General features: G+C 37.6%; 1 protein-coding gene across 5 annotated transcripts in view; it reads right to left on the bottom strand.

The window, feature by feature from the left end:
• KLHL32 (kelch like family member 32) overlaps window positions 1-27,952 on the bottom strand; it is a 118,059-nt gene that overhangs the window by 25,854 nt on the left and 64,253 nt on the right. For 3 of the 5 annotated variants that reach the window (XM_042885150.1, XM_042885159.1, XM_042885168.1), the window contains one exon: window positions 11,875-12,090. The exons of 1 other annotated variant lie outside the window; for it this stretch is intronic. In XM_042885150.1, coding sequence (XP_042741084.1) covers window positions 11,875-12,090 — 216 coding nt within the window. Of the gene's footprint in view, window positions 1-11,874; window positions 12,091-12,892; window positions 12,905-27,952 lie in introns of those variants that run through there. One more of the 5 variants, XM_042885182.1, reaches the window with a different exon arrangement.

Below are 27,952 nucleotides of genomic sequence, written 5' to 3'. Positions count from 1 at the left end.
GAAAGAAGGAAAGAAGGAAAGAAGGAAAGAAGGAAAGAAGGAAAGAAAAATCAGGGCTGCTTTGGCAAGATTTGGAAAAGATGAAGGGTTCCTGCACCTCCCCAGTTACAGCTCACTTCCACTCCTGGCCTCACTCAGCTCCAGCCACATGGCTTCCCACCCTCCCCAGGCTCTGTCAGGAAGGTAGTGTAAATCAAAAGAAGCTCTTTGTACCTTTGAAGAAAACAACCACTTCAAGTGATGAATGGAAAATCTTTTGTTCTCTGATCTTGGCCATCATCAGATGTGATTTATTCCATCAGGCATCACAAAATGCATGACAGTGCTCAGGTCAGCATACCAAAACAAGAAAGCAGCTGAAAAGCAAAGATTATTGTTTGTCTGAAAGAGGAGTGGAGAGAGAAGACAGATCCACACACGAAAGGCTTCTAAGACATGTTGGTTCTTGTACCATGCCCTCACAAGACATAATAGATGTTTTAATTCCTTAAAAGCTGTAAGTAGAACGCCTGTCCAAGTGGAAAACAATGAGTATCCTAAACTGAAAAAAATTAAGAGCAGACTTGAACATTCTTGCTGACACAGAGGGTGCCATCTCCACTTGTTTCTGTTTCACTTTCATCTGTTGAAGCCCACTGGTGATGTAAGTACATTCTCAGTAGCAGATTTTCTGAAAAGAAAAGGAGCTGTAAACTGATTTTAAATACAAACCAAGTAATTAGCCAATATTTTCAAATTATCCCTCTTTTATTATAGGTTGCCTGTATTTTCCTTTCAACTAGCACTTTCTATTGTTGCAGTAAGTCAGCACATAAGGATAGGGAACGAGGGTGGTTTTTTCCTTTTTGTAGTGAAGGAAGTCTACTCCCCTCAGATAGCATGAAGACTCCAAACCCACACCAAGTGATATCCACCAGTTCCAAATCCTAGATAAACAAAGTGTAACAGAAGTTGCCCAGCCTTTCAGTGGCTTAGTAAGTATTTTCCCCAGTTCTTTCACTCAGTTGACAGCTGAATTCCACCTTTCCTCCTGTTTCGAAGTCCAACCTTTCCGAGTATAAAGACATTGTTGACAATATAGATTTAGTGAACTTCTGGTAACGATCCCAAAACAATGCTAATAGGTCAATGGAGAAAGGAAGTAAAGTTTGGGAATTTGCCACTGCATACTACTGGATGGAGCGAAGGCTCAGAAAAAAAAAACATTTCTCTGTATGCAAATAGCAAACAAATGGCTAAGTCTCACATTTACTCCCCAGTGTCCCCACCACAAGGATCACAACATATATTCAAGCAGCAGAGCAGAGACTCTGTGTACAAGGTGGGCAGATAAAGTGCACACCCAAACCTGGAGCCTGAGAAAACAGATGTCAGGAAAGACAAGACATGCAGCCTTCCAGATTCATTTGTAACCACTACCTATCCAGGCACAGCCCAAGCTCGGCAGATAGACTGAGCTGGGAGAAGCAATGGATCTGACAGGAGGTCAGAGAGAAGGAAGCCAAATATAAAGGAGTTATGACTTCAGTGAGTTTGGAGCCCAATAGGAAGGTTAGAAAACTCCACTATTCATTATATCTGGAGCATGAAGACACTTATTAGTGCACCTAGTCCTGGTCTCTCATCAGTCTGTGCAACGGTTGCAGCATATTTGTCACTACATCAGGAAACTCTTGGTCTGTTAAGTTGTTCTGCACTTGTCGGTTAGTTTTCACAGAATTACGGAATCGTAGTGGTTAGAAGGGACCTCTAGAGATCATCTAGTCCAACCTCCTGCTAAAGAAGGTGCACAAGAGTAGATTACACAGGAAACTGTCCAGTCATTTTTTTTATTATCTCCTAGAGGAAACTGTAACTATTCTGGGCAGCTTATTCCAGTGCTTTGTCACTCTCAAAGTAAAGAAATTTTTCCTCATTTTTGTATGGAACTTCCTGTGTTCCACTATGTCCGTTGGCCGCTCTTCTTCTTCGCTGATGAAAAATGCCATAGCTAATAGTGGTGACTGTTAAAAAAACAACAACAACAGTGTTTTGTAGCTTAGAATTTGCTCTATCACATAGTGTTATCGCATTCTTTGTTCCTGTTGTAGTTTCTATGCAAATAAATAGGAGGCACTATTTTTGGAGCAACCCACAGTCTTCAGTAAGTACAAGGAGGACAAATAACCCGCATGACTTTGTCAGATTTCTTAGTCAAAAATATTCATTTGTAGCAATTTTAACAGCTGTATCTCTGTCTCAATATTTTTAATAAATATTTCCAGACAGCAGCTTTATGAGGACAGGAAGAATTACTCATCCCAAAGACAATCTTTCCACCAGCCAATTATAGACCCTGCATTCTCAGTCCAGTGCTTTACCATAAGCTTTCAAACTCTCTGGTGTGGTATAATGATACTGGCCTCTGATATTTGGCCTCCAAAAAATTCTTATTTTATCAAAAACATTATGGAAGAGACAGTGGTAGATTCATCTTAGAAGAAAGTTCAAGGATTTTACTGAAACATATAAGAAAAAAATGGCCTTTTATAAAAAGCTAGGAATTAAGGGTATACTTCTCAAAACTGTGATGAACTTTAAGGTTCCTTCCAACCCAAGTCATTCTGTGATTCTTTTAAACATCTTATCCTTTGTATTTGTTATACTATTCCTAACTGTTAATGGAAATGAGACTTGACAGATGTGTACCTAGAAGATATTGATTAACCTCAATAAAAATATTTCAGCTTTTTAGACTTGCAATAAAATTACTATGATAAAAAAAAAAAAAATCAGCTTCGTAAGAGCAAAACTGAACTTTGTTAATACATAACATTATATATGGTAATACATCATATTATATTGAAGCAATGAGTTGCTAAAACAGAAAAACTAAACTTTTCATCTACTCAAGCACAAAGTGAAGGAAGGTAGGGACAGAAGGTAAACTCTCAGCTGTTGTAAATTATCACAGCTCATGGAAGTTTGCCATTTTACACCTTCTGGGGAATATGAACTTCAAAATTATATAGCACTTTCCTTCCAAGTATCTCAAAGCAATTTATAAGCACTAAAACTTGAGTTTCTCTGAGAGAAGTGTACATTTCAATCATTTCCTAGACATGGGAACTCAGAGAGAGAAAAATTAAGTGAAATGACAGAAGACAGCAACAGTTGACACAATCAAAATTTTCCGTCCCTTCACCCTGTCCACAACTGAGTCTCATCTCCACTACCAAAGTCCTATGAAGACTTTTGTGCTCCATGCCAAAGAATGCAGCCTGCTGATATGTAGGTATCTGAAACGTCCATATTGATGGAAAGAATGGATCATATGACAAAAGTATTTAACACATTTTTGTAGCTGAAAACCTATCTCCATACTGACTATAAAACACTACGTTCTTAACCTTCCTGGAGCAGCAGAGGCCAAACTATTATGTGTTGTACTTCTAGAGAATAGCATTCCTGTACAATCAAGTCCTCAAACCATGAAGCAGTTTCCTGTGTAGTCAATTGGAGCTCCTCTACAAATGCAAATCTACAGATGCACTTCTTGCACCTAACTCATTTTTCTGCTATGATGGATGGCATGAGCAAAGCCCAGTGCGGTCCCTACCTCTCCATATGCACAGCTGTGTTTAAAACCTACATGAGCTAGTGTGCAGCCCCTATTGCTACTTCACAAGTACCTCATCTGCTGACAACTTGTGCCCTGCAATAGCTATCACACCTGGAAGCGCACAAATAAAGAAATGAGCTGGGAATGATCACACTGGAAAAGCTATACTCACTGCTGCAATCAAAGTCACTTTTGTTTTCAACAAGATCATCAGAAAGAAGTGGAGGGTGACAGTCTAACCTGAGCAAAGCAATGAAACCAAACCCAAAAATTCATGTCTGGATCTTGCTTCTTCCTTTCAAATAGGTCCAGCCGTACAGAGCATTAAAGAACACAAACAACCCTTATCCACAGCCAGTTGTTTTCTGTTATTGTTGTTTATTTATTTTTTAAGTTGCAATAAACGGCTTATCTCTTCATAAAGAGAGCTATCTAACTAGGGTCTCAACCGTGATTTGATATTTAGTTTAAAGAGGTTAAAGTTTATCATAGCATCATGCCAACTTAAATAATCTTCTCATTTCTCCAACAGGGTAAGAACAGCATGCACGGGACACGGAGGCAGAAAACCCCCACATTGACCCAGCAGTCATCATTTCAAAATCTAGAATTGCTCATATATATATATATTTCCTCATGTATATATATTTATTATGATGATGATTTTTTAATTTTTAGAGGAAACATTCAGGCTGACATCAAATGAGCTAAAAGTTTACACAGCCACATTTAGCATTAAAAGTAGGTGCTGGTATATAATTTTAACTGGAAATGACAATCTTTCACAATACGATACGTGTTGCTTTTATTGCTATTCCTCTCTTTTTTCCCTTGAAATATATTTTAAAATTATACTGGCTCTCTATGGAGACAGGAATCTACAAGCTTTCATCAGTAAAAATTGTCAGAGAATGAAATAGGTACAAAATAGACAAAATTCTATAAAATATGCAGCATAGTTCTGTGAAAATCAGTCTAAGTGGTTCTTGAATATAAAACATTCCTATTCCTTTCTTCCCTATTGTTAGGGTATAATTTTCTATGGATTTAATAGGCAAATCCAACAAATCACATAAAAATGTATCATTTTCTATAATAATCTTGACAACAGCTATACAGGACTTGTATGTCACTAATACCTTAGGTCACACACAAAAATGCACATCAAAGTACATACTCTTCTTACTTGGTTTATACTTATGCACACTCTCAACATGTCACGTTACCATAAAATAACCGAGGTCAATTTTTCCAAGTGAAATCACCAGGCTGTTGTTTTGCTTTGTTTTACACCAGCAATACCACCAGCACCTTAGCTGCAAGAATAACTTTATTTTTGTTTTGTTGTTCTTTACCATTTTAACGACCTCAGCTCTCTGACTGCATCAGTTTCCCTTTCTGGGTCTGCCTGAATTTCCTCTTCTTTCTCCTATCCACTTAATTCCTGCAACTATCAAACACCAGCTGCTGAAGGCCAGGTTAAGCATTAACAAACTTGGTACTTCAACTCTGAAGCATTGCTGGAACCTTGCTATAAGGACGGAGCCACTAACAGTAATTTCTGGGACATTTAAGCCTTTTCTCATCAGCAGACAATTTAATTCTGCTTTCTTTAAATTCCATGAAGAACTTACATTAGCAAAAGTGTATGCTTTTATGAAGGTATTTCTTTCAGCTGATTTTTAAGTTAGGGATTTTTTCCTACATTACTTTCTTAATTACAAAATCAAAGAGCAAGCATGCTAGCAAAAGCTCACTCAGCTTCTTTGGGAACAGAGTAATTTCCCTTTCAGTCAAATAACATCTTAAATATATCAGTTTCATTGATTCTGTTTTAGTTTTAATTTTTGTTTTAATCCCCACATTCAGATTAATGCAGGACTCATTACTTTTAAATGTTAGTTTTTCAAAATCAACTAATTGTCCTAACAATATCATTTACTTTTAAAAGTAATCTAAACACTTAAATGTACTTGCAAAAATGGCTTTAAGATCTCAGATGTATTTAGTTAATTGGGAATGTCAGAACTTCTCTCCTGCAAGATTAAAAAAAAAAGTTTATTACTAAAAATTAAATCTTATCTGAAGCAAGCTGAAACAACAGCAGCTGCTGAAATGTGAATCTCAAGGTGTGTACAGTTTTAGCTAACCTGAAGCTTAATTTTCTTTCTCTGTCTTCTTTGGTTCCAAATTACAAATAGAGGCAATGATAGCTCTCAAAAGAAAACTGAATGAAATACAGAGCTGCAGATTCTCAAAAGAGTTTCTAATTTTCAATCATTTTCAACAAGCTTAAACCCACCAGAAACTGCACTAAACAGTTTTCCAGGGATGCTAAAAGTCTAGAGATTACTGACATTTGTATCTGAATGGAAGACGTTAACTAAGATTGTAACACCAGACTGTCTCATTTGATTGTTGTTATCTGTGGTTTTTAGACTTTTTTTATGCTGCTCTTTAGCTTAAAAATGAAGGCAATGTGTATTTCCAACCGCGTCCTGCTTTCCCCACAATATGGCAAAAGCAGTTTTCTATCATGTAAACATACATATGTATATTATACAATTCTACAGCTATTCTTCAGATGCCAAAGAGCCAAGCAGTCAATGCAGAAGCCACTACAACAGATTAATTCAAATGCAGAATGCAGTATCACTGAAGCTGTCTTGCTGTGTGCACACCTTGATGTCCTCTTTTTGGCTTTCTAAATCAAAACAGACATCCCTTGCTTAGCTGAAGAAGTGACCTAAATTCAATAGCTGTGGGCACAGCAGCCTTCCTAAATACTTTTCTGAAGTTAATCTCTGATAAATAAGGTGAGGCAATGTTGCTGTAGGACACTGAGGCAAAAGTAATGCCCTCCAGTAATTCCACTATTGCTCACAGCAGTGGCAGCAAAATAATCAAGTTTTCTGATATGTACTGGCATGTAACAAAAAGAAAACTAGGAGAACACACAATTGCTCCTAACAGAAACTTATTTTTAATATAGAAAACCCCTTTTGATACTGCCATTGTTGATAAAAACTAAAATAAAATGAGCCACTACTCAAGAAATGACATGCAGAAACTTTATGAAGTTCAGACCAAAGCCATACATAAAGCGCACGAAACTTTACAGAAAGGCTAAGACTAGGAGGACACTAGATTTAAACTAATGAAGACCAAGGGAGAAAGGTGCTTCCTAAATTAAGGGGACAGTACAAAAGAGGTAGCATTCATTTTCACTGTAAGTCAAAATGTAAATATATTATGAACGATGCAGAAATTCTTTAAGGCCCCTTCCAAAATCTAAACCATTCTGTAATGTTTTTACAAGGAATTACATGAGGAATGCATATGACCTGAGCACATCGACAGAGCATGGTGTGATATTCAGCTGCCTAAATCCACTGCCTCAATCCTCTGCAGCAGGCAGAGCATGCCCTGCCCAGTCTCCAGCTCCTGAGAACACAGATCTCCTTGAAGCTTCTGTCCTACAACTGCTGATTTGCTCTCTGTATCGGTGAAATCTAAATCCTACCACAGATTCTGTTTTCACACTATTTCTGTTTGGGAGTAATGTAATCTTGCTCACAACTAGCAATGATACGTAGCACAAGCATCACAGAACCAGTACAGTGGACACAGTGATTCACGAGTGGCTCTTTGGAACTCTTACATAGACTGCTCATGAAAAGGAGATGAAAATACAGCAAAATATGCACAAGAAAATGCTAATTTTCTCACGTAGCTTTACCAAATCACCTCGGCCTTGATGTGCGTCAGACTCCTTTTTTCTCTCCTATGCCCCTTGTGATGAGAGGCTGACAGACACATTTAAATGTGGTGGTTTCCCACTTGGGCTAAATACTCACGAGGGATGAGCATTAGACCACCAGACATTATTTTACTTATTGCCCAAGAGAGCACTTAAGCTTATTTTTTGAACATTGAAGGGCTAATACACAGTTTAAACACAATTTTGATTATTGAAATGTTCTCTTTCACTTATTATTTTATACTGTTACTTATTTTGCCGTAAAACTTAAGTTCACATTTACCAAAGCACTTAGTCCACATTTTGTCACAATATACATGTACCCCTGAGAAACATGAATTTTGCTCTCTCCATACTAAAAACTGATCTTCAGAATCAAACGATCAATAGCACAAAAGGCTGAAGTACTGCACTGATGGAATGGCAAGTCTGTAAGTGGAACGTGACAACCCACTTCTAGACACTTCTGTCCAACATAGGAAGACGTAGGCATCACTGGAGATGCACAGGAGATGTCAGAGAGTCTGTCTCTGGCAGAGCATTGCTCCATTGTAACAGCCTGCTACCATGTGCATGCAGCAACATTTCTAACAGCGTCAAATAATGGGATTTGTGTTGGAGAACACACTTAGCTGTCCACAATTGTCACAAGCAGATTCCAAATGGAGATGAAGTGCAAGAAAACACAGTTAAAAATAGGTCAGTTTAGCCTCATGACATCAAAGTTTTTAATCACGAATATGATAAGGCACACCTGTGTTACAACTAAATGTAATGTGAGTTTATTACTTAAAATTTTGGCTTGGTTTCTACTTTCTACATTGCCAGCAAGAAGCTCTCTCTTGACAGATATCTCTGAGAATGCTTTCTTTTGTACAGTGTCGGTTACCTTCTCAATTATCAAGAGAAAGAATTCATCTGCTTCCTTAAAGTAGAGCCAGTGAGCCTGTCTAGTAATGGCCAATTATGAAAGGATTCACTTTTCACTCCATGATAAACTAGACATTTATGTCCTCATCATGATTATTCTTGCGAATAAAACATGCTGGGCAGCTCATGATGAATAGAAAAAATAGCAAAGAATTTGCTTTTTGTCCTCCAACATCTTCAGGATTCTTCTTTGATTTTCGTCCTTTATTTTTATTCAGCCAAACTCATACCTTAATGCAGCTGACAGATCGCAGATAATATTTCATAATCTCACACACTGGTAAAACGTGGAAATCAATATGAAAAAAAAAGTTCTGTGTCACCTAATAATCGTTACAAGCTTAGCCTCATTAAAACAATCATTACATTAAGGCTCGCAAGTTTCTCTCCCATCTCTTAGCCTATGGGGGGCTTCTGCTGGATTTTCTTTCCACTTACTTGCTTTAAGAAGCAAATAATTGTATCTCCTGTCTATTTTCTCCACTATTTTAAGATGCCTACTGAAGAGTTTCTTAAGATTTTGAGAGGTAATAAGAGAAGTGAACTGTGCCATTTGTCCACTTTAACCAGGTTTACAAGTCACCTTTTTCCTCCTGAAAGATTCAACAGGAATCACCAAGTCATACTACACTAATCCACATCCTAACATATTGACATTAATACTGCTGTTTGATTTTTTCAAGCATGGTTTGTTCAAGCTTGTATTTTACAGTATTGACTGAAATGGGGCAAATCATAATTGGTAGTCTAACAAAAATCCCAGATGTGACAGGTGTGAGATGCAATCACTTCAGTGTATATCGCATTCAGACACCATTCTGTGTATTTTGATGCGTTAAAATAACTGCCTTAATCTTTATGTGCAGCAGGATTTAATTGCCCAGTGGACATTTGGAATTTAAATTACCAAAAACAACTCTGCTCTCCAGACAGTGACATCTTTCCCAGAGGTTTGTTGAGGGAAGCTTGAATTTATGCTTAGGGCTTCCTTGGAGCCCTCCTAGTAAAGGTGCCCTAGGGACACTGTGAGTTTATTTTGCCATAACACGTGTGTGCATGTATGCAGAGGAAGCACCACTAGTTACAGGTAAGACAGGCAAATCAAATGGCAGCATCCCCCATCAGCTTTTATATTATCTGTCCTACTTTGTGCCAATTTCCTCTAGCTTCCCCAACACCTCTTGCTTTGCTGTTCTTCCTTAAGACATGGGATGGGGATTTGTCAAAGTCAATGAGCACTTTATTACAGTGAGAGTGCTCAGTAATGAACAATTCAGCAATTTAATGAGATTCTGTAGATCTGTCTCCAACCTGTCCATCAAGTTTCACTTCTATAAAGCACCCTGACACTAATCCTCTGGCATACCCAATCTTCACCCTGGGCTGAATATTAGATTCTTCCATGGTATATTGCATTACCACTATAACCTTAGCAAAAATGATGAACTTAACTACACTTGAGGCAATACAGTCGGTCTGATTTGATTTTCTTCTATTGGGTTGACTATGAGGGAATTACGTATTTACTAAGATAAAGCAAAACCAGTTTCTTATTGCTTTCTGAATGCCTAAATTGGTAAATATGTATGTATGTCTTTTAATTCATTCTAGAGACCTGGAATATTTGTAAATACATATTTATTCCCGGGTGTACAGACTGAATTAAAAGATGCACACGTTTTGCCTACAGCAGAAAACTAGTTTAAAAAATTCTTCATAACAGCATTAGTAACCTTTAGAGAGGCAATTATGATAACACTTAAATGGACAGTGTGGAGTTTGTTATCACTCAGAAAGCAGCGTATTACCTATGAGTATCTCTCCTCAATATGGTCCTGAGACAGAAACATAAGCTTTTCCTCACAGAGTGCCCACTGACTGGAGTGCACACAATTAAGAAAGCCATTTCTGAGTTCTTCCTGCAGGATAGGATAATGACACAAGATTTAAAAACCCAAATTCCAGAACTGTTTCAGCAGGTTGCACAGTGTACCTGGACACAACCCTGTGCATGCTTGTTCATTACAGAGCTGGCCTTAAATAATACCTGAATGGTTTTCTGCAGCTACTTTTCTGGCAAAAGTATCTACAAGCACATAGCCGGGAGATTTAAGTGAATCTACAGAAAAACAAAGCAAATCAGTCAATCAGACATGCCTCCTATACAAACTTGTACATCAAAACCCTTTATGAGAAACAGAATGTGGGCTAGGACTCCAGAGTATCCTGCCTAAAAACAAAACAAAACAAAACAACAACAACAACAACAAAAAAAAACATCACAGATAGTTTGCTGCAGTTTCTGTTGTACAGACATCCTCCAGAGATCTTCACAAGAAACACTCTAGCTCTATATTACTATCTGCAGAAAATATCTTCTTGAATACTCCATAAGCTAGCCTCAAAGTTTTGGAAAATGCTGTGTCAGTTATCAGTCTGAAGGATTAAGGTGCACCTGCACACCGTCTTTGTGGTTTGAAGAGCTTAACAATACACTTTCATTTTGTAAGAATACTTTCTTCCTGCATGAAACTATTCATCCGTGGAAGGTGAATTGCCCTACAAAGTGAACACACATTTTACACTTTGAGAAAACAATGGCATATTCATGAAATTGTATAGTTAAATAATCCAAAAGATAAGTAGATGAATAAGAGAGATTGAAATACAAATCAGTAGAAAGACTCTCAGTCTTCTCTGATAGACCAAGATAACCAGCTTCCTAAAAGAAAGCACAGATTTCTTTCAAGCAAATTATATTCTACCTTAAAATACCCTGAAATACTTCCCGTCTATAAAACAGCAAAAAGAAAACAGAAGAAGTGTTTGGGTAACAAACGTTGTAGAGATTAACTTCCACTATATCACAAGCTGCAATTTTTACAGACATCTCATAGGAATGTTTCCAGGGACATGTTTAGTTTTAGTTTTTGTATTTCTCTTTACGCGATAGATGTTTTTTCCCCTCATACTAGGGGTTGCAAGACAATGTTTTAATATTGTTAATATTCTATGGTTGGCAACCTGGTGCTTTTCTGGATCCAAGTTAATTTAAAGAAAATGTTTGCCATCAACAGTTTCTTGCTACAAAGCTTCCACCAAAGCCTCCACTCGTCTTTGAGTAGAGCAGTCCAGTTTCCTTCAGGCAAAGTCAGTTGCAGTAAAGGATTTCAAGCGCTAGCTGAAGTAATGCAGCTAAGCTTGCCTGAAGCAAACAGGACAGACTGCCGCAGCAGATTTGCTACCAGCCTTGTGGCACTAGCCCTACCAGAGATGATGACAATTGTGTCAGATGCATCAGCCATCTCTTCCCACCAGTCGAAGGTGAATCTGGAAGAAAATCTCTGGCCACATCCAAATAACACAAGTTAACCAATAAAATAAAGTTTTCTTTCAAACAAACTAATTGCATTCATGCAATACATTTTTTAAAATTAATTTTAAAATTTCCTGCAGTTGTTATTTGCAGCTTTTTCCTCAACATTTCTTCTCACTTGAGATTGCTTCAGGGATCCAAAACAACAATGCATTGCAATAGTTTAAGAGAGTATCACACATTCTGCTCGTTCACCACTCTTCTTACCTGCCAGATTTGTTCTTCACTGAGTGAAGTGAGTCTATCACTTTTAAAAACCTCTCGAAGGAGACAGTATGGGAGTGCCAGAACTTCTTCAGGATGACTCTTCAATAGCTCAGAGAGATGTTTTATTAAGAAGTCAACCACTGCATTCTCCAACAAAGTGAGGTTGAAGAGGTCCGCAAGCTTATACAGGTCCAAGTAATTAAAACTATTTAATTCCTAGATGGGTGAAGCAAACAAAATACGTCTCAGAAGAAAAAAAAAAAAAAAAAGAAAGAAAGAAAGAAAAACCCCAAGGTCTCAAATAAAGGCTGTTCTTTCGGAAGCTGAGGAAAAGAAGGTAATACAATTAACATAGCTTCATTCAAAACATATGTGCAAATGTTACCAGGGCATATGCAAATATATACCATACCAGTCATTTATATTACAACTGCAACAGTTACATATGCATACATGATCTGTAAGAAATACAGATTCATATATAAGATAATACACCGGCATGGTTTATAACAAAAGATCATAGGAGTTAAGAAGTGTATTTTTAACCGCAGTAGTTTGCTACAAAGCAATTGTTTGCTCATTATTTACCATTCAGATTGATCTAGAGCACCTGTGCAGTACAAATTTTAGTTCCATGAAATCTCACAAAATTTGAGATGGTGAGCTACGTTTTATTATGCATAAGCTTATCTTCAGTGAACAAATAGTCCTTTCTTTTTCAAACCAACGACAACAACCTATAGTGGATCTTGGCCTCCTGTTCTTTGACCCCTTTCTTCTCACAGCAGCAAGCCTGCAGAGACAAAAGCTACAGACTGGGCAAGATGTTTTCTTCATCCTCGTACCAGGTAATTTACATTTACAGACTAATATTTCTGTCTTGGCACCCCCTGTAAATTAGTGTCAGCTGCTCTAGACCACAGGCTCTTCAGAATTCACCCAGGCTGGAGAAAAGCACTTAGGCCATTTGGTAAAAAAGCTTGTTTATCCAGTCTCTCTGTTCTTGCTGTATGCTCACATGTCTCTTCTTCTCCCCTTCACAGCCTCAGTTTTCACCTTCCAATTTCCTGCATTGCTCCCTCTCAGCAGCCTTCTCCTTGACCAGCTCCAGGTGTGAAAGTGACAAGAACTGTTGTCAGTTCCACTCCACGGGTTCGTTAACACTGGGACTAGAGCAGGGAAGAGAAACAGACTGAATTAAGGCAATTTCACTTTCGCTGCTCTGCTGGATGGGATGGCAGAACCAAATGAAACTGACAAGAAATCTTGTAAATGTCAAATGAGCTGCACGGCTGGCAGATCGAGCAGAGCAACAGGGAAGATGGGAAAGTGCGAAGAGGGTTTTTTTGGAAGGTTTTATGGGCTACATCTCGAACGTGTGAATTGGGTGGCTGTCCCAATGACTGTGGAGCTGTTTATGCATATGCAATGGAGAGTGAAGAAAGAATTTTTTTCACCTGCTTGGAGGAGTCAGTGCTGGAGAAAACTGAATCAAATTCCTTCAGAGGTGCCTATTTGCTGCATTACCTCCCAACCTGAACACCCAGCTTCACTGGCAGGGATGTAGATTAAAGACAAATCCCATTCATTATCTACTTAAACTGTTGGATAGAAGCTTCTCTTCCTTTTCTTGAAAGAACAAAGAGAAGGTGTTTAAATTGTCAGAATAAGCACTAACAGCCATCAGCCCCAAAGACTGAAATTCTGCACAGCTCCATAATGTCACCTGCTCTTCACGTTAACATAGAGGAGGCAAGGATAAATCTCCAATGGCTGCAGAAAAACAAAGAGAAAGGAAGGAATTTTATATGAAAAGTATCTGGTCAATGTGCTTCCTCCATGATTTAATATCTGCAGATCACAGATGGTTCCTCACAGCACCATGCAGCGGTGGCACCAACATCACACAGCATAATCAAAGTACATCTCCCAGCATTTAACAGACAGCAACCATGCTGGTTAGGAAGAATATTTGCTCAAAAAGCCCCTTGATTGAATGAACGACAAACATTCTGAAAGAAATTTAGAACAACTTGATGTATTACACTGAGGTCTTTTGTCAACAGCTATTTCTGGGGAGGATAAAAATAAAAACATAATCAGGAATTAGGATCTGAGGAATAACATCCCAACTCAGTGGGACAGATGGTTTAAAAACAGACTTCAGAAGAGGGCAATACTAGAGATAGCAGAATATTTTCTTACTATTACAGACTAATGTGGCACACAAACACAATTTTTCCCTAAAAAAAATCTTCACATTTTCAGTGAAATCTGGAAAACACTGTTACACCTGAATTTTTTGTCTTGGTATTTCTGATGATCCCTCAGGCTCCTCCACCCCCTCAGAATGACATCAACTGAAGTTTTTGATGAAAGCTGTCATACAGCAGAAAGCTTGAACTCTGGATAAAAAACAAACTCTCATCAGATCTTTGTTTATAATATTATTTATTTATTATGGGTTTTATTTGTTTACTTATTTTTATTGGTTGGCTGGCAGATTTTCGATGCTTTGTCTAACACAGTGTGTTAGTGACCTGCTGGACTCATGGTTTACTGCTTGATGAATATTGCAAGTACGTTTTGTCAAAGCTGGTCTTGGCCTGTAATCAAAAACACATATTTGTGTTTTTCATAAAGTCTGAATTGATCCATGGGTTTGTATTTCACAGTATAAGCAGCAGTGCATTAGCTTTTACAAATGAAAATTATTAGAACATCATACCAATTTTCCAATCAAAATTATACAGTACTGTATACTGCTGTCTCTGTGATTATATCAGAAGGCAAAAAAAGTCATGCTGAGACTGCAAGATGTATCCTACAGATCAGATAACCAAGCTCTTGATGTCTGGTAAGACTTTCAAGCATATCAGACTGAAATGCACTATGCAAGTTAGTTGCAAAAAAAATACAGCTTATCTTCTGGCTTTTTTTTTTTTAAAAAAAAAAAAAAAAAAAGGAACCATCAAAGCAATCACTTAACTTAGACTGACTAGCTTCTGATGAACATGTTTTCAAGCTAAACTCTTAACTGAATGAAAAATGTGTTAAATAAATGAAAAATGAAACAGGTTACTAAATAGAAAATTTACTCCTGGTTATAAGTAAGAGTTACGTCTGTTTCTGGTTTCCATCCATTTTATTATATTGTGCTAAAGTTGTGCAAATCTTTCTAAATCTTTCTTCTGGAACTGTATCATAGTATATGTACTTAAAGAAAAAAAAAAAAAACACAAGAAAAGGTCATTGTAGCTTTGCATCTGGTTTATAAAAACTTTTAAATGTAAGCCACTTATTTTTTTTGAAGCAAAGCATGACATAGAAACACAAGCAAAACTGTCACAAAAAGTTGAAAAGAATTAGGGAAAGGTAGCAATCTCCTCTCTTCTAATGTAACATATTTTACACTGATGAACTGATGAAACATTCAGACAAGAAAATATGCATAAGATAATTAAAAAAAAAAAAAAAACACAACACCTTAAGCTAACAGTTGAAATGGTTCTAAAATCTCAGAATGAAGTCAAACTAATTCAACCAGTTCGAGGAAAGAGGGGATCCAGAAACAGACATAACACATATCAACTCTTGTCTATACGGCAAGTGCTGGTGGAAGGGTTTTGGTTTTTATGTGTAACTTTCCGTGATGACTGTAACCTATTAGGTGGATCCCATTCCTCCCTGTCCATAAAAGGGCAATTTTTGGTAGCAGTCAGGGTAACTAAATGAGACAGGCTTTAAACTGAAGGACTTGGGGGATTGGATCCAAAATGGTAATGTTCACACCATTGCAACCAACTGGGGAATAAGCCATGACAACCAGATCAATGACTGACATTCCTTCACTGCCTTCCATGACATGAGTCAGAAGGCCAGTCACTTCAAGTCTATGTATAGCTATGTGGAATCTTCAAACATCCCACTGGGGAAACAATATCCTGAATAAACATAAAGAATTAGAGATCTGTGTGTGATTGCAGCCATGATCTCACTGCAACCATGGAGACATGGTAGGACAGTTCATGGCTGGAATGCTATAATGGATTGCTACATACTAAGAAACACAGACCATCAAAGCAAGCCAGTGGTATTCTCTTTATGTGAGAGAACAACTGGAAAGTGTGGAGCTCTGCCTAAAGAAAGATGAGGAATGAATGGAGAGCTTATGAGTGAGAATTAAGGTTAACATGAGTGACATAGTTGTGGGTATTTACAGCAGGTTGCCTGATCAGGAGGAGAAAGTTGATGAAGTCTTCTACGGACACTTGAAAGCATCCTCATGATCACAGGCACTGGTTCTCATGGGGGACTTCAAAAAAAAAGATAATTTTCTAGCACATGTGGTAGTGGAGCCAACAGGGAGAAGTGTGTTGCTGGACCTTGTTCTTACAAGGAAGGAACAAGCGGGCTAGGAATGCGAAGGTTGGGGACAGCCAGTGACCATGAGATAGCAGAGTTTGGGCTTGTAGAAGAAATGAGGCAATAAGTAGGACCGCAACCCTGGATTTCAGGAGAACCAACTCTGACCTCTTCAAGGACCTACTTGGAGGTGCCCCATGGGTTAGGTCTTTGGCAAGTAAGAGGGCCCAAGAGAACTGGTTGACATTCAAGCATCACTCCTTCCAAATTCAAGATTGATGGATTCCTAAGAGTAAGAAATCAGGCAAAAGCCAACTGTATGCTGTGATGCATTATAAAGAATACGGCCAGCAGGTCAAAGGAGGTACACCTCTTCCTCTGCCCTGGTGAGGCCTGGACGACTGTGTCCAGTTCTGGGCTACTCAATACCAGAAAAAGACAGGGAACTTCTAGAGAGAGCCCAGTGGAGGGCTACAAAGATGATTAAAGTCCTGGAGGAAGGGCTGAGAGACCTGGGACAGTTGAGCTTGGAGAAGAGAAATAGAGGGGATTTTATCAATGTTCATAAATACCCTTTGGGTGGGGATCAAGTGGATGGGCCAGGCTCTTTCCAGTGACTCTGAGCAATAGAACAAGGGGCAACAGGAACAAACTGGAACACAAAAAGTTCCATACAAACATGAGGAAAATTTTTCTTTATTTTGAGGGTTACTTAGCATGGAAATAAGCTGCCCAGAGAGGTTGTGGAGTCTCCTTCTCCAGAGACGTTCAAAACTCTCCTAGACACTTTCTCACGTAACCTATTCCAGGGAACCTGCTTTAGCAGATAGATTGGATTAGATTCTCTCCAGAGGTCCCTTATAACTACTATGATTCTGTGATTCTGCAATAAATTGACCAAATTTTTTATCAGCATCTTCTACAATGAGAAACTACCTTTGATTCTATGCAGTCTACTCACTCTACCTTCCTTCTTCGCCATGCCACAAATAAGAGACTCTGCTGTTCTACATTACTGGTCTTCTGTTTCAGCTTTTAGATGTCAAACCAATTTAACAATCAGCTGACATTTAAAGCATTTGTAAAAGAAGATCACTTTTCCAAAAAGCATAACTTGAAAGACAACATTAAATAAACAAAATAAATGATGTGACATCATCTGTGTGTTAATTCAGAGGTTTATTTTGATATAGAGAAGTGATAAATTGTCAAACAAGAATATAAACATTGTATTTAAATTACTTCCAAATCCATCCTTATTCATTTTTACTTTAAAGAATAATTGCATTGCACAAGCCACAGAAAAGGATGCAAGTAACAGATTGATAAATTAGAGTTAATCACAACCAAGTACACAGTAGAGTACAATATACCTCTGTTCATGTACTCTGTGTTATAAATAGCAGAAAAAAAACACAAGGAGAACTAAAGGGAAAGAATGCATTTCTTTATGACCTTATTTGAAAGATAAACTCCTTGGGGAAATACAATTTATTCAGATTATCAAGACCCTGCTGTGCAAATCTACAGTCTGGGAGCACACTACAGAGATCAAAAAATATTTACTTTATTCTGTTGGGTATAAAAGCTTTTAATGAATGCATAATTAAGACAGAAAAAGTATATACAGCTTTAGAAATTCCACTGCCAAGCCAAGCCATTAATACCCCAAGTATCATACTCAGTTGTAACTCCACCTGCTTCCTATTTAGATTACAGCGCTGTTATAAATCAAAGTACTAACTGTCTAGCCCTGCTGCTATAATGGAAGAGTTGCACTGAGACACTATTTCCCCATTTTCCAAAAAGGGGTTCAGTCACTTCACAACAACAACAACAACAACAAAAAGGAACTGTGAGGTTTATGGGGCAGGGATAGCTCACTCTCCAGCAGAATTTAGTACAACAGGATCCTGATCCTAAGTCCTTCAGGTTTTCTGCTGTATTAAACCAACTGCATTGATTGGACAGAACCCTGGCACAAATAATAGCAAAGGCAGACTCTAACTAGATCCAGAATATGAAGAAAACTAAAAAATGTCATAACAAAAATTCACTTAGAGGACAACAAAAGAGATCAACTCAGTTTTACAAGAAAAGAAATCCATTTCCAGTGGTTCTCTCTCTTTTTTTCTTATATCAGCAGAAGCTCTAGTTCCACAAAATCTCACTCACTCACCTATGACCTGACAGATAAGGCACATATGTAACAGCAACAGAAATACATATTTCATACTAAGCATATGCACAAATCCCTCAAACTGCATTTCAGATCTGGATTGAAATTTCACTCTACTAAGCACCAAGGCCATCCACGTGAACCATGAAAGACATTTGGGATGAAGTCCAGTCACAGTGGAACAGCTGGGTGAGAATTTCACAGTGTGAAAAATGGGTGTTTGCATTTACTACAAGATGAATGCAGTATATAGATACACTTATAAGCACAATAAAAGATGAGTTTATGATAGATTAATTTTATAAAATTCAATTTTCTGGAATGTCATTGCTTTCTTAGCACTTCATTTAATTCTTGCTTTTGTTTGTTCTCCCTGCTTAAAAGCATGAAAAACTGTTTTGCTCCTTTTATTTCAAAAAGTAGGTCTGGGGCTACATACAAGAGCAGCACTAATAAACCAACTCAAGCCCTCAAGCCTATTATTTTCCCTCTTCCCTGGGAGCACTCATCCCCCTTTTCACTTTGTATTTCCCTACATCTGGTTACCTTTCACCTGTTATCTTGCTGGTGCCAGTGATCACCCTCTTCTAGGGCAGGGAAGAGGCCTGAAACCTTCACAAGCACAAGCAAAAGCTCACATTGCCTATGTGATGAGACTTCAGTAGGCTTTGAACAAGAACGTGAAACATGTAATATCCAGACACTCAAAAGTAAAACAAACAAGCCAACACTTTCTAGAATCCCAAGGGGATTAACTTAAGTGATTAAATAGTACAAGTCTTTTCAAACAGCAATTCAATTGAATATTTGAGGGTATTGAGTGACCCTCATTTGCATTCTTTTTATATATTACATACAAGTTTATGTGTATCATGGAAAGAAATATAATAATGAAATATTAACAGTACTCAGTTAAAGGTTCATGGTTATTCACTGGAACAACCACAGGTAAAGTCATGCAGTGTTCTCAATAGCTGCTTTGCACTGGTAAACTCATGCTGCTGTTCAAATTCTTTATGTACCTGGCACAAAAACTCCCCGGATGAAAATTTTCACTTTCCAGAGAGGTTTTTTGGCAAAATAATTATAACAACTACTATTCAACAAATAAAAGCATAGGGATGAACTAGCACACAGAGATCACCTAATCTGTCACCTGCCTCATTTATGCCGTTTCAGAAAATCACAGAACCACAAATGGCCAGGGCTGGAAGGGACCTCAGGATCATGAATCTCCAACCCCCTGCCACATGCAGGGCCACCAACCTCCCCATTTAATACTAGACCAGGCTGCCCAGGGCCCCATCCAATTTGGCCTTGAACACCTCCAGGGACGGGGCATCCACAACCTCTCTGGGCAGCCTGTTCCAGCACCTCACCACTCTCTCTGTAAAGAATTTCCCCCTGACATCCAACCTAAATCTTCCCTCCCTCAACTTAAAACCACTTCCCCTTGTCATGCAGTTATCAACCCTCTCAAAGAGTTGATTCCCCTCCCTTCTGTAGGCTCCCTTTAGGTACTGAAATGCTGCAATGAGGTCACCCCACAGCCTTCTTTTCTCCAGGATGAACAAGCCCAGCTCCCTCAGTCTGACTTCATAAGGGAGGTGCTCCAGTCCCCTGATCATCTTCATAGACCTCCTCTGGACCCTCTCCAACAGCTCCCTGTCTTTTTTCATACTGGGACAAAAGTACTTGGATGCAGTACTCCAGACAAGGCTTCACAAGAGCAGAGTAGAAGGGGACAATCACTTCCCCGTCCCTGCTGGCCACCCGTCTTCTGATGGAACCCAGGATACCATTTGCCTTCCAAGCTGCAAGGGCACACTGCTGGCTCATATTAAGTTTTTCACCTGTCAAGACCCCCAGCTTCTTCTCCACAGGGAAAAATGTTGTGGAGAAATTGCTCCACAAAATGTAAAGAGCCAAATCAAGAATTTCTGCAGATTTATCAACATTTATAGTTTTTGCCAATTTTGGGAACGTGACCTCTACAAATGTTATGAGGAACAGCATAATCATGCATTCTTTATTCTGTCAGAAGTCACAGGATATATTAATACATCATCCTCAAAAGCATTCCATTACTTTATATTTTTGCTAACTCTTCAGAGAGAAGAGTTTCACTATAACGAAAGATAAAGCTGAAAACTACTTGGCTAATTCATCAACTGACAGCAATCTTGTATGCTAATGTTCTGTTCTGCCTTTTTTGTTGCTAATATTATCAAAACCAGAATGAACAAGTTTTGTTCTTCAGAGACCTAAAGTTCACAGCAGTAGCAGTTACAAAATATATTTACCATCAAAAAGATGGAGAAAAAAAAAAATGGTGCAATACCATTGCTTTCAGTTCTCTTAGAGAATTTAGTAACTTTGAAGAGAATACAGAAGTGGAAGCCAGTACCCCTACTATACTGGACAAGCTGACTAAATCACATTATTGACAAATTAAGAAAAATCCAGCTTAAAATTAACTCCATTCATGCTTCCAAATACTATTACCAGTCCCAAAATCAGCTGAGCCTTCTGTCTTCTCATTTCCAGCTTAATTTACTCAGAGAGTTTATACACATTTATTTCTGTGTCAAACTAAAAGATGATTTTAACAGCTCTCTCTTTGTCCAGGTATTTATTCCCTTGGCCAACCATACTCTTTCTCAGCCTTCATTTGCTATGCTGAAAAGGTCAGACTTTTTTAGTCTCCTCATGTACAACAGAATGTACTGACCATCCTAGCTGCCCCTTTCTATACTTCTCTCAGTCTGACTTCATTTATTCTGCTGCTTGGGCAGCAAAATACTTCAGTACTTCCTGTGATGTTTCAGCATCAAGCAGTGGCATCACTGTCAAATCAGTCAACATTCATAATGCTGCAGTAGGAGACAGGAGACATAAAAGCAGCATAAAATAATTATCGTATGTTTATATTAACATTCTAGATATAAACAAGAACAAGCAAAGTGTTCATGTGGAAGAATTGTATTATATAATTCAAACAATTCTGTTTCAGAGTCATCTTATATTTCTTGAACATTTCATGTTTGCTCTATAATAAACCCAGCAAGGGACCATTTCAGTTAGAAATCTGTATCTGCTTCAGAATCCCAGATAGCAGCCTATCACCAAATGCTTAAGGATTACAAAGCTAATAAACTCATCTAATGACAAAGATCCAGGAACGAGGTAGGCATCTAATCTCACCAGAGAATGAAACAAACTGTCTAAAACATGGAATGACTGGTTAATTAGCACAGATAAATGCAATCTTAGAAGTATTTGCTAAACAACTCACAAAGCATCACAACTTTATCAGAATTTTAAGGCTCTGTATGATACTCTTAACAACAGCAAGACTGAATCCAGTGCACGATAACCCAACTCTAAGTGTTATTTTGATAGACACAAATACAAAATTAGCAGTTCCTAAATTCAACATAAGAATCACATCACCTCTGCTGTCTACTAGCTTCTCACTTGTATGAAAGGAGTATCAGTAGGAGACCTTCTCTTTTGCAAACCGTAAAAGAATTTGCTTTTCCCAAGTACACAAAAAATATTGCTAAAAATTAAACAGGGTAAAGTTACAAGAATTATGAAAGTTGGACTTTAGAATATTTCATGAGAGCTCAAATATTGCTGACTAAGGTTTGTGTGTGGTCACTAAATGACCCGCTTGTAGCGAGTCATATGAAGATGCAGAAGCATCAATAAAACAGAATAAAATATGATAATGTAAGCATGGAAAAAGGTGAAGTACACAACGAATTTATGACAAAAACTCAGTCATTTCTAAAATTTGATGACGAGGTTGTATAAAGCAACACAGAAAGGGCAGATCATTTTCAAATTTGTGCCCACAGAAATCTACCCTATACACGCTGCTGCTGTTTCAACACTATTTTCTATCTGTAACTAAGCCAGATATGAATGGAAATTAGATGATTTGATACCACCACCATGGACCAAAGTCAAGAATATTAAAGGGACTACTGTTGGAGACCTTCAATCCTGCATAAACACCAAAAAAAAAAAGTTTGGAAAAAATAGAGAAACTATACGCACATTAGTCAACCTAGGGTCATGTGATGGAGGGAATTAGTTTAGGAATCTATTTGCAAATACAGGCAAAAAAATACAAAATAAAAAATTAGTAAGACCTACTAGGTAAATATTGGAGAACAGTTTCTGTTATCTCTCTAGAACAATCATAGTATGAATAGCACCAATGGAACACAAAGTTCTCCTGGATATCTAGATAAGATTTTCATTTTTTTTATTGTATTACATGCATCTAGTAGCACGTATCTTGGATGAAAGATTTGTTTAATGTCAACGTCAAACTAAGTTATCAAGCAGTGTAACTCTTCTCAGTGAAGTCCTCAAAGAATTGAGACTTGGTTCAACACCATTAAAAATTTAATTGAAATAGACAGTGGTAAATTTTGCTCGTAGAATTTGCAGAATGCTCCACAAAAGCAGAGGGGTCACAAATTATGAGAATGATAGAATACAAACATTGCCTTGATCTCCTGGCAAAATTATCACTTTAAAAACACAAACAAACAAAAAACATCTCTTACAAGCAGTAACATAGCTGATACAGAAAATACAGTGAGCTCCATTTGGAACCACACTTACAGGCCATCAAGAGAAAACTATTGGCTAGAAACTTTGGCTAGAAAACCAAACTTGTAAGCTTTAAGGTGCTCAACTTAGGCTTTTTTTTTTTTTTTTTTTTTTAATAAAAAAAAAAAAAAAAAAAAAAAAAGAAAGACTCCTGGAGGATTTGATCTTGTGAAAAGACGTTTATGAAATGGAGACAATACATAAGAGCTAGACAGTTCTGCCAAGATATTCAGCAAATACAAGCTTCTGGCTTGTGGGCATAGTACCAAAATTACCCTGATCATTGTGCTAGGAAGTACAGGACCACTTGCACTGCCTTCATGTGATTTCAAACATTTTGCAGCTGTGCATCTTAACATACTTGTTGCAGCTGCAGGAAACTACAAGGGTACTCATGAATTAATAATCTGATCGTAAGGATGTGAATGATAAAAATTTCATCTGGAATACTATTACTTGTTCAGATAGCTCTGTGCTCCTGTGATATCTGACCACCCAAAAATAACTGAACAATTTTATGCTCACAGCAATAAATCAAAACAAATTTTCATCTCACAGAGAAAAAAGGGAAGCAGAAAAATGATTTAAGAAATTTTCTGTGACGTAAAAGATACAAAAAGTAGAACCTAGAACCTACTCCAGTATTTTAGTTGCTACAGAATTCTTCTGCTACCCCCAACCATAAAACAATTTCATGAGATTCTGCAGTTCAGAAAAAAATGTCTGTAACATATTTTGTCTCAGTAAAATAAAGCTTCTCTACAACCCTGTCCTTAAATTTTGCAGTGAAAATAGCATCTCTTTTTCCCATGACTGGCAGCTGTACTGATCAGTATGTTTATTACATGATAATAAGAACTGATATCAGGAGGGAAACCATATAGAGAGGATTAGTAGGTAGTAGTCCACATATGAGAAGAAAACTGAAAAAAAACCATGGAAGCAACACTGAATTAAAAAAAAAAAAAAAAAAAAAAAAAAAAAGAGTTCAGCATGATCAATAGGATCAAAGGTTTCTGTTTATGCTTTAAACACTGCTGATCAGAATTCACCATGTGTATGCCATGTCCTCTTCTACACCTCCCCAAAACACTTCCAGAAGGAAGTGAAGCCATGGGTACCCTTTACTAGATAACTGAAAGGACATTCATAGAATCATAGAATCACAAAGTTGGAAACGACCTATAAGATCATCCAGTCCAACCGTCTCCTCATCACCATTGCCACCACTAGTACTAAACCATATCACGCAGCACGTCATCCAGACGCGTTTAGAAGAGGGACATACAGTAGCGACAGAAAAACAAACAAACAAAAAAAAATGGAGTAACTAAGCTAAAAATAACAATTATTAAAAATGAACTAGAACTCCATGAAAAATGCTTTTTTGATCCATGATTATAATGTGAATGTTAATTAAAAATGAATCCTTTTAAAAGTGAAATATTGCTAAAATATCAAAATTTCAAAGATTTCAACCATCTCTAGAAGCAGAAAAACAGATGTTTAGAGACAACTACAAAGACTTTGGGTTTTTGATTGGCTTTGCTCTGAACTTTCACCCCAGACTATGATCATTTTGGCTGCTTGCTTTATTCCTTTCCAAGAACTACCATCCCGCTATTCAGATTTTGGTCCAGGGCTAAATGAGTAAAGATCTTGAGTAGGACTTTTCATCATTGTTGCATAATACATACACATGCAGGTTAAGGCTCACAACACTAACTTTCAAGTACCTAGTTATAGTAAACATTCAATATTGGTCTCTGGGGGTCCTTGGTATCATCATTATATACATATACTCCCTGCATACTCCAAAAGGAAGATAGTAATAATGTAAATATGAGTAAAAAAATTGTGGGACAGGCAAAAAACAAAATAGCACATATAAACACTAATCTTGAAGCCTATGACACTGGGTGTATTCCCCTCATTTTCACCATTTCTACAAGATGCCATTTCAAGTCAATGAAAATTCCTATCTGATGTGCTTTGGAGGCTGGACCTGTCTAAGGGGACTACAACAATTTTCCCATGATAAACAGGTGTGCTTGTATAGTGTATATGTACAAAAGTCCTTGAATTTCTAAGTGGTACAGAAAGAGGGAACTCTAAACTAGAATTTAGATTTTCCTTTGAGCAGGTCTGAGAAGTTTCACAACAAAGGTCAAAGTATATACAAAGGGAAGATCAGCAACATACTACTAGCTTTATAATGCAGAGGACACAACTGTTCCTATAAAAATTACAGTAGGGACAATTCTGCTCAATTCACCATAAGCTGCAATTACAAGTCCTAGTTTAAGTAATTCAAGATCCAATGCCACCTCAGCAGCCCAACACACACTGTGGTACAAATCCCAAGTTCTGAAAGACTGGTGAAACAGATGGGAAATTTAGCAGCAATTCCTCCAAATTAATAAACAGATGTCCAGAATAGATTATACAGGAACACAAGTGAATGAAGTTACAAACATTTTTCAGTTTGGAATAACACACATATGTCTAATGAAGTTTTTAACACCACTAGCCTTTAGGTTTCTATCTTTAATTTTTAAGAATTAGTGAGTTAGAGTGAGTGAGAATAAGGACAACTTTTAAGTTTTAGAGCTCTCATTACATATTGGCTGAAGACTCCATAAGACAGCATATATACATTTATATTCATTTTGGGCACAAGACCTGTTATTACCACACTAGATGGAAATTGAATTTTTGTTTTGAACAGAATTAGTCTGGACTGTAACTCTGAAGCAAGGTATTGGTTCATCAGAAACTTGTACTATGCAACTGTGCTAAAACATTATATGTGATGGACTGTGCTGAAAGGTTGTCTCATTGACCACTGCTAACAGATCTACTGGATAGATTTACACAGAACTTCTTCACTTTTTTTTCCTCTCCTATGAAGTGAAATATTTTAGTGAAGAGTAATTATCTCTTACTAGGCTTCTAAGTAGTCAAACTAGGCACTAAGTAGTACATGTTTACTTGGGGTACCTCTGTTCCTGAAAATATTTCTGTATACCTTGGGCTTTGAATCTGGGCATTTCCTTTCAAATTGTTCTTAACTAGCACAATGCAGTAGCTAGGGGTTTTGTTAGTTAAGATAAATGGATCTAACACCAGTGATTAAACCATCAGAAAAACATAAATTGAAATAGGAGGGTAAGAATCAGCTATAGAGATTGTTAAAAAGTTCAGACTTTTAACAAGAGATGGTTGAAATGAAATATAAATGAAAATAAATTGTGCATTGCTATTTTTAATATCTTTTAAAGATGGAGTGGACTAAGGCATCCACTATTTTCCTCAGTTTAATACTTCAAATGTCAGGCTGCTTCTCAAATTCTATTAAATAACACGTTTCTTCATTCCTTTTCTTGAGAAGGGTTTACCACCTGTGTAACACTTTAACTTGAAATTGTTCCCCTTGAGAATAATAATAGAGCATTTAAAAACAAAATGTACAGAGAAAGTAAAAGATTTATTTCACAGCTAAGAAAGAAAAAAAAAAATTAGCTAAGCCAATACAGAGAAAAGGAAGGTTGGACAATCAACTATCTACCACAGCACTACTTCTGAGATAAAATCAGATTGTAACTCATTTCAGGCCCAATGCTCCCTTTGGGTTCATAGGTTACAAATGATTTATAGTCACCACTTTATACTTAGCATTCTGGCTTTTCCCATATTGGTAAATACTTTATAATCAAAGCACCATCACAGTTCAGAAATACCTCTGCTAGAATGACTTAACACAACTCAAATTGTTTTAGATCAAAGCAAACTTAAAACATCCCTCTACTTCTTTACAGGAGGTACAAAGGTTCTGTCTATGTGGTGCCTGTATGCCCGTTCTTCCACGTTAGAAGTGTAAGTCTCCTCTTTCAGGTCACGTCTTCCACATAAAAGTGCTAAACTAATGCCGCTTAATGACAAATTAATGTCCATGAATAAAAAATACACCTCTAATAGCATAGAGTAATTTGCCATTACAATATCATCATTGGACATGCCCCTGGTTTAATACGATGTATTTAATTCATAACTTAATGAGTGATATATAAAAAGAGAGAGATGAACCCTGCAATTACATTTATGCGAGTCTGTCACCTTATTTGTAAAACCTTAGAGTCATTTACATTCAAATTAGAACAAATGAGTGATTTCACAAAGTGCAGTGATAAATGACCATTGCTGCACAAGACAGAACTGTATTTCCTGTGAAAACATTAACAGTTTCCTATTATTTGTTAAAAATTACAATGCATATTGCCCAGTGTTGTGTGAATAATGACTTTTTTACTGATTAGGTCAGAAGAGTAATACGGAGTAAAAATAAATGATTTTTCTTTTCATTTTTCCCAATTTCTGCACTCACAGCTCCGCAGGCGCTGCTGCAGACTCACAGTGCCACCTGCTGCCCAGGCGGGCTGCTAGGACCCTCTGCCAGCTGAGTGCAGCAATTCGACCTTTTGAGGTCACCTCTCGCAATCAAACACGTTTTCCTGCCAGGTTGCTCACTGTACATGCTGCCAATAGCACCAACAGATACGGGGAGCTGCACTACCCTGGTACAAACCATACAATTTTCTGCTTTGTGCATCTCAACTGCCCCAGTTGGTATGGAGAATTAAAAGCGAGAGACAGTGGGGAGAGAGGGAAGACATAAAACGTTGGTATTGATCAGATGGTAATAAAACCAAAGAACTCCATCCATTAAACATTCTGGGATTCATCAGCCTCTCTTCTCAGCTCTCTAAAACCAGCAGCACACTCGCAGAGTGGGGGCCTTTCAGGGGCTGGGGGACAGACAGGTCACACAGAGCAGGCCACGTAGGCCAGGGAACGATGTGAGAATGGTAACAAGGGAAACAGCAAAGCAACCGGGATTCTTTGGTA

Source organism: Lagopus leucura, unplaced genomic scaffold, assembly GCF_019238085.1.
Source record: "Lagopus leucura isolate 7727_CA_CO unplaced genomic scaffold, USGS_WTPT01 Super-Scaffold_73, whole genome shotgun sequence".
In the NCBI taxonomy this organism is placed as follows: domain Eukaryota; kingdom Metazoa; phylum Chordata; class Aves; order Galliformes; family Phasianidae; genus Lagopus; species Lagopus leucura.
This window is presented reverse-complemented; position numbering and strand designations above follow the sequence as displayed.